Source organism: Jaculus jaculus, chromosome 10, assembly GCF_020740685.1.
Source record: "Jaculus jaculus isolate mJacJac1 chromosome 10, mJacJac1.mat.Y.cur, whole genome shotgun sequence".
In the NCBI taxonomy this organism is placed as follows: domain Eukaryota; kingdom Metazoa; phylum Chordata; class Mammalia; order Rodentia; family Dipodidae; genus Jaculus; species Jaculus jaculus.
In genome coordinates this window covers 55,643,244-55,655,957 of record NC_059111.1, presented here as the reverse complement: position 1 = coordinate 55,655,957, position 12,714 = coordinate 55,643,244, and the positions used below count along the sequence as shown (strand labels likewise).

Sequence of the window (12,714 nt, the reverse complement as noted above, 5' to 3'; positions counted from 1 at the left end):
GATTTTATAATAGTTCATTTTCAGTCTACTGGAAGGGAAGAGTAGAAATAAGTACTAATCGTAGTTCCCTGATCTGGCTTCTGTATACCATTCCTCACTATCTGTCTATCTCCATTTGTGCTCAGTTTGAAAGACAAAGCTACCATATAGGATGTTTTGTCCCTTCAAAAAAGGTCTGACCACTCAAAAAGGAGAACTTCTAGATTAAGATATACTAAAGCGACATAACTAAATGTAATAAAGAATAAAGAAGAAAAAAGCTACAGAATGAATACTTGGGAATGTGTGAATTGAATTTTAAATGATATCAATATTGCCATTAAGTTTGTTGCACATAATGATAGTAGAACATGTGAATACCATAATATTTGCAACTGACTTAAATAGATTGGTTAAATCTATACAAATGGTAATATATAGCTAAATATGGTCAAAATATTAGCAATTGATGAATCTAGGTTAATTATATACTAATCTTTCAATTTCCCTTTGACTTCATATTTTTCATAACTAAAAATTTTATATAAACAAAAAAGACTCACATAGGAAGGATAGATAGTTTAATTTTTTACTTTAAATAAACAATATTTAAAATAACTCAGTATTGGAGTTTGCATAGTGGTTCATTGGTAAAATGCTTACTACCCAGGTGCAAAGATCTGAGTTCAAATTGTATGCACCCATGTGAAGGCCAGGTGGGTGTGGCCTGCTTGTAATCCCAGGGTCTGGGAGGCAGAGACAGTGAATCCCCAGGGAAATTTAGTAGCTAGACTAGTCAAATCTGCTAGCCCTGATTTCAAGTGAGAGACCCTACCTCAGAAAATAAGAGTGAAGAGTGACTGAGCAACCCAGTATTCACCTTTGATCTGCACACACATGAATAGTTACGTGTGTGTACATCCACACATGCAAGTGCCCAAACACACGCAAACTTGCGTAAACACATGCATGCACACCACCATACATACACATGCCAAAAAAGTAGAGCTATGTTCTTAAGACATAACAGTAAGATGCATCTAAATAAGAAGTATGAGGTTATGTTAAAGGAAATTATAGAGAAAAGTGTTTGTGCATACAATTAATTTTATTATTGTTTCTTTCATTTCCTTTTCTTCAAACTAGAAATTATTTTTCAGTTGAGCCAGGTCTTATTAAATTATGTTCATCACTACTTTAATCTGTTCATGAAAGTATGTGTCTTAACATGGGTTCATAAAGAAGCATTTGGTTTTGCTTATATAGAATAAGCAATGATAGTAGTACCTGGACAATATGTATTTGCACATTCTTCACTAAAATGTTTTGTTATTTGGTCTTGTGGTACTGTGGATCAAAATCAAGGCTTTCAGCATTTTGTACAAGTGCTTTAAAATGGTGTTTGAGCTGGGCATGGTGCACACACCTTTAATCCCAGCACTCGGGAGGCAAAGGTAGGAAGATCACAGTGAATTTGAGGCTACCCTGACACTACATAGTTAATTCCAGGTCAGCCTGGGCCAGAGTGAGACACTACCTCGGAAAAAAAAAAAAAAAAAAAAAAAAAAGGTGTTTGATAAAAAGCTTGCCTTTATAAACACTGTTTTGTATTGTCAGGAATAGTGAATAATAATCCATGAAGGGCGAGAATTGTATGAAGGTGTATTTTATTCAATACAATGTCTCAAAAGTCGGAGGTTGTATCTTACAGCATGGAGGTAAGGGGATAAATTTTACAGTGAAGTCTTGCTTTGTTCCAGCTGTGAGATCTAAGTCAAGTTAGCTAATTATTGATCTTCTGTGAAGAGGGACAAAGTATACTTTCCTCCGAGTTTACAAATCCCATGTGAAGTGCTTACTTAGTGCTTGATACCTGAAGATGTTTGTGTATAGTGTGTCTGTCTAACATCACTCCAAATACAAACAATTCAAATACAAACAACCTCAGGGTTTTTATTTATCTTTTGACCTTATTTAGTTAAAAGAAGACTGAAAAAAATTGAACTTACAAATAAAGCTAAAAATCTGTGTGAAAATAAGGCCACTATTTTGTACATAGGAAAATGAAGACTGGTTTGTTACATTTGTTTGTTTTTTCTTCCTCATTCACAGTTACATACAGTGGCAAATATAGATTACTAAATTAGAGTCATTTGAAACTGGGCTCAAAATTACAGTTGATCTTTTCATGCCTAAGGATACCCTTTTGACAATTTATAGGACATCTTTTCTTTTTTTTTTTTTTTTTTTTGGTTTCTCGAGATAGGGTCTCACTCTGGTCCAGGCTGACCTGGAATTAACTCTGTCATCTCAGGGTGGCCTTGAACTCATGGCAATCCTCCTACCTCTGCCTCCCGAGTGCTGGGATTAAAGGCGTGCGCCACCACGCCTGGCTAGGACATCTTTTCTTGATTGCATTTCTTTCCATAATGGCTCACTTCGGGCTGCAGATATCCTTTCAAAATTAGATTTCCTTATAGTGATTTAATTATTTTGTTTCGTTGGCTAGTTATGTTCAACATCTGAGTGCTCCTGCTCCCCATTAGTAAAGGCAATTATTAATAATAGTGTCTAGGTAGTCTGTGGATAGAATGTTTACTGCCAGAATTAACCAAGATGATTAATTCTGAAAACATTTCTAATTAGAATAAAACATTTTCTAATTAGAATAAAAGTGCAAACCTTTCTTTTTACCATGCATTTTTTTTCTCATCTATTAAAAATATTCCTTTTGAGGCTGGAGAGATGGCTTGGCAGTTAAGGTGCATGTCTTCAAAGCTTAAGGATCGTGGTTCGATTCTACAGGTCCCACATAAGCCAGATGCGCATGGTGGCATGCATCTGGAGTTTGTTTGCAGTGGCTAGAGGCCCTGGTGTGCCCATTCTCTCTCTCCCCCTCTTGCTGTCTCTAATAAATAAATAAATAAAATATAAAAATGAAATTTAAAAAACTTTAAAGAGCCGGGCGTGGTGGCGCACACCTTTAATCCCAGCACTCGGGAGGCAGAGGTAAAAGGATCGCCATGAGTTCAAGGCCACCCTGAGACTACAGAGTTAATTCCAGGTCAGCCTGGACCAGAGTGAGATCCTACCTCGAAAAACCAAAAAAAAAAAAAAAAAAAAACTTTAAAGAAAAGTATTGCATGTTTATTCAACATAAAAAATCCAGAAATACTCAAAGAAGTACAAAGAAAAAAATATTTATATGAATATCCTAATGTCCAACTATAACTACATATTTAGTTTCTAAGATATATTTAAACTTCATAAATAATGTGATAGTAGCACCTGTTTTTCTTTTTTCTTTTTTTTTAATTTTTTTTAAATTTATTTATTTGAGAGTGACAGACACAGAGAGAAAGACAGATAGAGGGAGAGAGAGAGAATGGGCGCACCAGGGCTTCCAGCCTCTGCAAACGAACTCCAGACGTGTGCGCCCCCTCGTGCATCTGGCTAACGTGGGACCTGGGGAACCGAGCCTCGAACCGGGGTCCTTAGGCTTCACAGGCAAGCACTTAACCGCTAAGCCATCTCTCCAGCCCTGTTTTTCAATGAGTAATATAGACATGCTTTAGTCTTAATTATCATTAAGTATAAGCTTTGTAAATTGGTTTAGTAGTTGTAAAAGTTTGTATAATTTTAAAATTTTATGTAATTCCTTTGCTATGTTTTTCAGTAAAAAGGAGAAGAAGGAAAAGAAACCAAGTGTCAGTACATTTACAATGGTGAGTTTTTAATTTATTTACTATTCAAAATACTTAAATATTTTGACTTCTTTCATCCCTAGAAAAGAGATACTTCATCTGTTATAATATTTACTTGGAGAATATGGTAATGGAGAGACAAAACTAATTGTGGACTTAAATTACTTTCAGGGGATTGCTATTCATGATTTAACATATGAATTATATCTCAGTAGCCACCCTTCATGCTTACATTCCAGTATTTTCCTAATACACTATGTTGCTGTGATCTGTGACCAGTGCAGACATCTTACCTAGTTATTATCTTTGCCTTCTGGGCATAGGAAATCTGCTATATGGCAGGCTATTTTTAGTGTCTCTGAGATCCAAGCAGCATGGAGGTCAAAGTCCCAAGCACCCATCATAATAAAAAGTAGCAATGGGTTATTTATTACCATGACTTAGCATATGCTATTATTCTCCTGTGCTAAATAGCTAAAAATCTGTCATTTGAAAACTTCAGCATAGTGCTTCCATTTAATTTTCTGGTTACATGGTGGTTATTTGGAAGCTTTCCTTTAATTTTACTTGTAATATGGTAAGAATTTTATAAGTATGACTGACTTTTGGTGATTTCTATTTTTTTTTTTTTTGTTGTTTTTTGTTTTTTCGCGGTAGGGTCTCACTCTGGTCCAGGCTGACCTGGAATTAACTATGTAGTCTCAGGGTGGCCTTGAACTCACACCAGTCCTCCCACCTCTGCCTCCCAAGTACTGGGATTAAAGGCATATGCCACCACGCCTGGCTTTTGATGATCTCTATTCTATCTCCTTGGATACTTCCTTTTTTCTAAGTGTGAAAGTTTGCATGAACTCTTCCAGGCATGGAAACCTGGAAGGCTACTACACTAATTAAGTTCCACAGCTACAGTTAGAATGTAATGGCTACACATGTATAGCACTATGTGCCAGACTTGTCACACCAACTCATTTCATCCTTAACCTGCTTTTGAGGTAGATATTATTATTATTATTATTATTATTATTATTATTATTATTATTCAGAAGAAACTGAGGCCAAACTTTACCTTGCTCCAGAATATGTAGCAAAAACAATACAGAGAAAATATATTCTAAGTCTTTTGAAAAGTGCTATGCTATGTAGGTGTCTTTCTCTCACCTTATCTTAAAAGTTGATATAGAGCTGGGCGTGGTGGCGCATGCCTTTAATCCCAGCACTTGGGAGGCAGAGGTAGGAGGATCTCCGAGAGTTCGAGGCCACCCTGAGACTACATAGTGAATTCCAGGTCAGCCTGAGCCAGAGTGAGACCCTACCTCGAAAAACCAAAAAAAAAAAAAAAAGTTGATATAGAAAACTGCCCCAACTTTGTATATAAAATCTATGAACACAGGAACATAATCTGAAAGTTTAAGGGTAAAATATTGGTATTATTGCAATATTTATTAATAACATTTTTTTAACTGCATCTAAGACCCATATATATTGCTTATTTCTAAGAACCCTACATTCAGTGACTTGTTAAGGAGACTCATAAAACTCAGCATGTTATGCTCACAGCTAAGATTTGAGAAGGTATTCACATAACTATAATAATGGAAGGCTCATATATGCAACTGAGCACTTGCTTTGAAAACTATAATTGTTTATGATAGCTTATGGTTGATTAAACTATTACCTCCTGTGAACTGAAGAATTCTTTGTTGATGCTGTTATCTTATGATCATCTAGTCATAGGAGACTTTATCACCTGGCTTAGAATCTATATTTCTATTACTGATCCTCCCAAGAACTCATTTTATTGTTTTATAAATAACTATTCCTTGACCTTTATAACTAAAGTAACTTTATAAACCTACCTGAATTTGGATATGTTCACATATGTTTTTCATGTTAAAGCAGAGCATCCATTTTTTAAATTTTGTTTTATGTGTGTAGGATGTGTGGTATGTATGGAGTACATGTGTATGGAGATGTATATGTCCTGTGTAATGCATGGAGAGGCCAGAGAAGGACTTTGGGTGTCCTGCCTTATTTTCTTAAAATGAGAGTCTCTCACTGAACCTGGAGCTCACTGTTTTTGACCAGGGAGCCCAAGTGATTCTTCTGCTTCTTCTCATCACAGTGCTGGGATTATATGCATGTGGGGCCATGCCCACCTTTTTGTGTGGGTGCTGGGGCTCAAACTCAGGTCTTCATGATTGCATAACATGCATGCTTACTTACTGATCTGTTTCCCCATCCTCAATTTTTTTATTTTTGTATTTTTTATTAACAACTTCCATGATTATAAGCAATATCCCATGGTAATGCCCTCCCCCCGATTTCCTCTTTGAAACTCCATTCTCTATCATATCCCCTCCTCCCCTCAATTAGTCTCTCTTTTATTTTGATGTCATCATCTTTTCCTCCTATTATGATGGTTTTGTGTAGGTAGTATCAGGCACTGTGAAGTCATAGATTCCAGGCCATTTTGTCCCAACCTAAATTTTATTTTTGAGTCTGGCACTATATCCTTAAGCTGTCCTGAAATGAATTTATGTCCTTTCTACCTTAGCAGAAGTACTGGGATTATAGGTATAACCCATAATACCTATCTCCAGTTCCTAAAGCTCATCACTCACTTGAACTTTGACTCCTATTAACTCTGTCTGACATTGTTATCACTCTTTCCTTTCCATATCTTCACTTTGTCTTTGAGTTGAGTTCTACTCCTTTAGCATTGATGCATCAAGTCTCTCTGTCTTTAGTTTCACCTACCAATCAGCTTGAACCTATTCCAGTTTGCTTTCTATTCCCACCAGTTACTCAATTCAGTGGACATTTGGGAATTCTCTGTTGATCTCAGAAACACTTGCCACTGGCAGTCATCATCTTTATCCTCTCTCTGTGATAGCACAGGATGATTTTATATCAGCTCTTTAGCATTTTCTTATGTCACCTTTGCCTTTGAAGTTAAGAGTTTCTTAATCACTGTTTCCACAGATCTTTGACATTCTGCTACTTCTTAACAGCCATTTCTAAAGTATTTCTGATCCTCATATAAAAAATCCTCTTTCTCATTTTATGTTCACTCTGCCTAATTATGCTGTTATACCAATTTACAGAGATATTTCTTTTCAATTTGTCATTACTTCATTGAGAGCTTTGGCATTTGACTCTTCAGCTTCATTCACCTATGCTCCAGTTATCTTTGTGAATGTTTTAGTGAACTTATACTTGGGCCTAGACTCAACATTCTTTTACTTCATTGTCTATAAAAGTCCCACCCATACTCTGCCTTCGTTTGTTACACTTAGGGTTAAGGACCTTTATTTTACTCTTCTAAAACAGCTGTTATTGATGACATCATAAGGGTAAATGTATTAGTTTTGACCTCAACTTCTGATTCCTTCTAAAGAAATCTATGCACTTCTTTATTATCTTTCCATTGGCATTATATATTCATTTTTCAGTTGTGCAATAGCAAAATACCACTTAATAGTAACATTTATGCATCCAGTTCTGAAGTCAAAGGTCTTACTAGGCAAAATTCAAGATTCAAATTCTAAATTCATTATTTCTAGAGGATGTTAAAAAGTATTTATTTCTTCCCCCTTTTTAGTTTCCAGAGGGGACTTGCATTCCTAGACTTGTGGTCTCTTGTATCACTCCAGCCTTTGAACCCATACTTCCTTCTTGGAAGCATCTTATGATGACAATGGAGCTACCTGGATAACACAAGGCAATCTCCTCTCCTCAAGATCCATAACATCCTTTCTTTCTTTCTTTCTTTCTTTCTTTCTTTCTTTCTTTCTTTCTTTCTTCCTTCCTTCCTTCCTTCCTTCCTTCCTTCCTTCCTTCCTTCCTTCCTTCCTTCCTTCCTTCCTTCCTTCCTTCTTCCTTCCTTCCTTCCTTCCTTCCTTCCTTCCTTCCTTCCTTCCTTCCTTCCTTCCTTCCTTCCTTCCTTCCTCCCCCCCCTCTCTCTGTCTCTCTCTCTCTCACCATGTAAGAAAGCATATTCTGAGAGAGCATCTTATAGTTGAGATGTAACTGTGCCAGGGAGGCATTATTCTACCACCCATTCCCAGTCAAGCCTTTAGTTTCAGCCATTCTCCAGTTTTGTACCTCAGATGATTTACCCATAATGGCCAAAGCAGATCACCCTAGTCCTTTCCTTCAGATATTGAATGCTTTTCCTTTTTACTTATAGGGAAATTTCAAAGTAAAAACCAAAACCCTTTCTTATCCTATCTATGATCCATATTATCTGACTGCTCTTATCTATAACTTAATAACAAATAAATCTCCTTCTGTCTGCTCTTGCTGTGATGTCTGTTCTTTTTGATCCTTGATATATATAAAATTCATTTCTTCCCCAGGGCTTTGCATATATGCTTGTCTGAATGTTCTGTCCACATGATGGATTATATCCTTCCTGGCACTGAGGCCCTTTTCTGACATTCTCAGATCTTTTCATCTAAACCCACTAACCCTGCCTGTCACTGTGGCACATGTCTTCTGAATTCTTAACCATTGTCTCATTTCTTAGTTTTTCTTCTCCCTAAATGTAAGTTACATGCAGTTGGAGTGTTTGATGTTTTGTTCACTGTTATGCCTTAAGGATCTAGGACAGTACCCAGTACTTTACTAAGTACCTAGATTAGTGAATCACTATTGAATGCGTCTATTTCCTCTTCCTAATTTTACTAGAATGTAAGCTTTGATAGGACATGTAACTTGTCTTAGGCACTGTTATGCCAGTACATAGACCCAAGCATGAGCACTTATTAAGTGCTCTTTATTTTCTTTATCAACCCAATACATATCACTAATCTTACTCTACCTTTATCCCTTTCTGCTCAGACCCAAAGTAACTACAATATTAGTTGACAGAGTTCTATCAGTACCTCCTTTTTACCTAAAATGATTAGTGCTTTAAGGCAATTGTTTGATTATCACCATATTGTCACAATGAGTCTACCCCTTGATAGTGATTGTTACTGTAAATAGTATTCTATTCTTGGGGAAGTACTGGAGATCAAACATGGTATCCAGAACACAAGCCTAACAGAGCAAAATGATACTTCTGCCCTGCTACAACCTTCTGAACCCTGTTGAACACCACTGATGCTTCCATAGAAAGAATAAAGGTTATTTCAAAAAATTCATTCACCAATTTTCCTTAGTTTCAGCTGGGGCCCTTTTGAGGTATGATGGGGTGGTTCTCTCCTTAAGATCTGCATCTATCTGAAAAAGAGAAGCAGATTCTCCAATGGAGAGTAAGTTAGGACCAGGACAAATGAGATAACCCTTACTTTTTTCATAGAGAGTTTAATAGATGTAGGTCCTCTTGTAGCTCATGATTGATGGTAGCTTGATATTGGAGAGTGGGCTGATGTTTGGCTGTTTTCCTGATGAACTGGATACCAGCACAAGGGGGAAGGAAACCAACACAGAGAAAAATCAACACATACCAAATCTGAGAGCCAGAGCCCCAGAGGTCCCAAGACCTCATCACTGAAGCAGACCAAAAATGAACCCAGCATAGCTCAGGGAAATTTTGTGGAAGAAGGGGCGGAAAGAATGTCAGAGCCACATGTTTGGTCATGATATGCAGAGACATTTATCATACCAATAACTGTGAGCTAACTCCACAATGCATGACCCATATACCTCAACAGGGAGGGGCCAATGGGGAGGGGGTAGGTCACAGATGAGCCTAATAATGGTACCAAACTGCCTGTATTTGTGGAATAGAAAACTAATAAAAAATAAAATAAAATTCATTCAGGGCTGGAGAGATGGTTTAGTGGTTTCAGTGCTTGTTTGCAAAATCTAAGAACTCAGGTTTAACTCCCCAGAACCCATGTAAGCCAGATGCATAAGGTGATGCATATGCACAAATAAATTTAAAAAGTACAACCAATGACTTAATACCAGAGGTACCAGTCCCAATGTTAAAAAAGAAAATAAACAGCAAGGCTAACATGTCTTTCCCAAAGGCCTCCATTGAATTAGGTGAAATTCCAAAGAAATATTTTAAGTGTGTTCAAATAAATCACAGAGGATACAGATAAACTCCTGAATGAATTCCAAGAGAGGGCAAAGAACACAAATAGATAAATGAAGTAAAGAAGTCCATGCAGGACATAAAAAATAGAATTGAATAAAGAAAAATACTGAAGACAATCTAAGCTACAAAGGGAAATATTCAGTAAGTCAAATATGATCCTCTGTGGAAAGACTCACCAATAGAACCTATCATGAGTAAGACAGAATACAAAAGCTTAAAAACAAGGTAGAAGAATGGAAACATTCCATCCAAGGCAAAGATAAATTTTTAAAAATTATGAACAGAGCATGTAAAATTTATAGGACATTGTGAAAAGTCCAATCTATGAATCATGTACAAATATCCAAAGCATAAAAACATTTTAAGTAAAATAATAGCATAAAAGTCCCTAAATCTAAGGAAAGAGCTGTCCATACAAATATAAGGGATTACTACATATGCAAAACCAGGAAAGAAACTCTACATCATATTATAGTTAAACACTAAATATAGAGAATGAAAGAATATTGAAAGCTACAAGAGAGAAAAACCCAAGTCATATACAAAGCCAGTCCCATCAGAATAATAGCTGATATCTTAACAGAAAATTTTAAAACTGAAAGAGCTTAGAATGATATATTTCAATTCTGAAAGGCAGTAACTTTCAACCTAGACTACTGTACCCAATAAAACTGTCATAAGAAAGACACGTCTCAATAAAAAAATAGACAAAAGGAATTCATGACCATTAAGCCAGCTCATTAGAAAATGTTGGAAGGAATCCTTCAGACTGAAGAAAAAGATAAACATATCCAAGAGGCTATAAACAATACAAGAATATCAGTTAAGCAAACGAGGGATAAGAAAATACCAAAGACAACAAAATAAAAAAAATGACAGGAATTAACACACACATCTTAATTACAATGGAATATTAATCATTTCAATTCCTTGGCAAAAGACAGACACTCACAGATTAGATTAAAAAACAAGATCCAGGGCTGGAGAGATGGCTTAGCGGTTAAGCGCTTGCCTGTGAAGCCTAAGGACCCCGGTTCGAGGCTCGATTCCCCAGGTCCCACGTTAGCCAGATGCCCAAGAGGGCGCACGCGTCTGGAGTTCATTTGCAAAGGCTGGAAGCCCTGGTGCGCCCATTCTCTCTCTTTCCCTCTATGTGTCTTTCTATCTGTGTCTGTAGCTCTCAAATAAATAAATAAATAATGAACAAAAAAAAATTAAAAAAGAAAACAAGATCCATCTATTTGTTGCCTCCAAGAAACATACCTTACAAAAGATAGATGCTCCTTTAAGGTAAAAAGCAAGAAAAAAAAAAATATCCAAAGAAAACAAAACTGGAAAACAAACAGTTGTCATAAAAACTAAAGTTAAAGATAAAAAAATAAAGATTACTTCACTGATTGAGGGGACAATCTATCAAGAGAACATTGCAACATCGAATTTCATAAAACATACTATTTGATAGAAATTCACAGATTAACCTCAACATAATAACAGTAGGTGACTTCAATATTACACTCTTACCAATAGACAGGTCATTCCTACCCCCATTCCCAAATACAGATAAGCATCAGAGTTAAGTTACATCATGCAACAAATGAACCTAACAGACTGTGAAGAAAATTTGATCCTAACACAAAAATTTGATCCTAACACACAAAAAAGTCCTAACAAATGTAGGAAAAATAACTTCTAAAATTCTACCTGAATAAAATCAAAAGCAAGAGAGACAAGAGAAAATACACAAAATTATAGAGTTTAACCAGCATGCTATTGAAGGATCAATGAGTTATTGAATAAGTAAAAAAGGAAATTAAAAGTTCATATAACTGAGTGAAAATGAAAACATTATACCAAAATTAATGAGACACAGTGAACACAGTCCTAAGGGGATGGCTAGTAATGACGAATACTTCGATTAAAAACCAGAGAGGCCAAAATATATAATTTAACAATGCACATTAGGAACTTGGAAAAACAAGAACAAGTCAAGTCTAAAACCAGTAGATAGAGGGAAATAATTAAAATTAGGACAGAATTAATGAAATAAAAATGAAGAAAAATGATACAAAGAATCAATAAATCAAAGAATTATTTCTTTAAAAAGTCATACAAGCTGGGCATGGTGGCACACACCCTTAATCACAGAATTTGGGAGGCTGAGGTAGGAGGATCTCTGTGAGTTTGAGGCTAGCCTGAGACTACACAGTGAATTCCAGGTCAGTCTGACCTAGAATGAGATTCTACCTCAACCTCCACCACCCCAAAAAATAAAATAAAAAGAAATACATAAAATAAAACAGCGATACCTTATTAAAAACATATATAAGATCAACAAACCCTTTCTCAAACTAATAAAAGGTAAGAGAGAAAAGATTGGAATTAATGTTAGAGTTAAAAAGGAAGATATACAAAAGATAGCAATGAAATTCAGAAAATCACTAGGACATACCTTAAAAACTTAGTTCCCACTAAATTGGAAAACTCAGAGCAATGGATAGACTTCTGGATGTATATGATCTTCGAAAGTTAAATCAAGATGAGATAAACAAACAGGTCTATAACAAGCAATGAGATTGAAGTAGTAATGAAAAATCTCCCAACTGAAAAAGTCAGGTCCCAATGGATTCACTATAAGATCATTAAAGAATCATGAACACCAGTCCTTCTCAAATTATTTCATAAAATAGAAAAGTAAGAAATGCTGCAAAAATTCATTCTCTAAAGCTCAAAGTACTCTGATGCCAAAGCCATATAAAAGCACAACAAAAAAGAAAATTATAAATTATCTCCCTGATGAACATAGGTATACAAAAATCTCAATAAAATATTTACAAACTGAATTCAAAAACACATCAAAAATATCATTCACCATGATCAAGTTGGCTTGACTCCAGAGCTGCAAGGATGGCTTGACATGTGCAAGTTAATAAGTGGAATACATCATATAAATGGGCTCAAGGACAGAAATCACATGATAAT

At 35.8% G+C, this 12,714-nt stretch overlaps 1 protein-coding gene across 2 annotated transcripts in view; it reads left to right on the top strand.

Annotated features, from left to right (window-relative positions):
- LOC101594396 (ATP-dependent translocase ABCB1) overlaps window positions 1-12,714 on the top strand; it is a 104,469-nt gene that overhangs the window by 1,375 nt on the left and 90,380 nt on the right. For both annotated transcript variants that reach the window (XM_045160431.1, XM_045160430.1), the window contains exon 3: window positions 3,656-3,704. In XM_045160431.1, coding sequence (XP_045016366.1) covers window positions 3,656-3,704 — 49 coding nt within the window. The remainder of the gene's footprint in view (window positions 1-3,655; window positions 3,705-12,714) is intronic.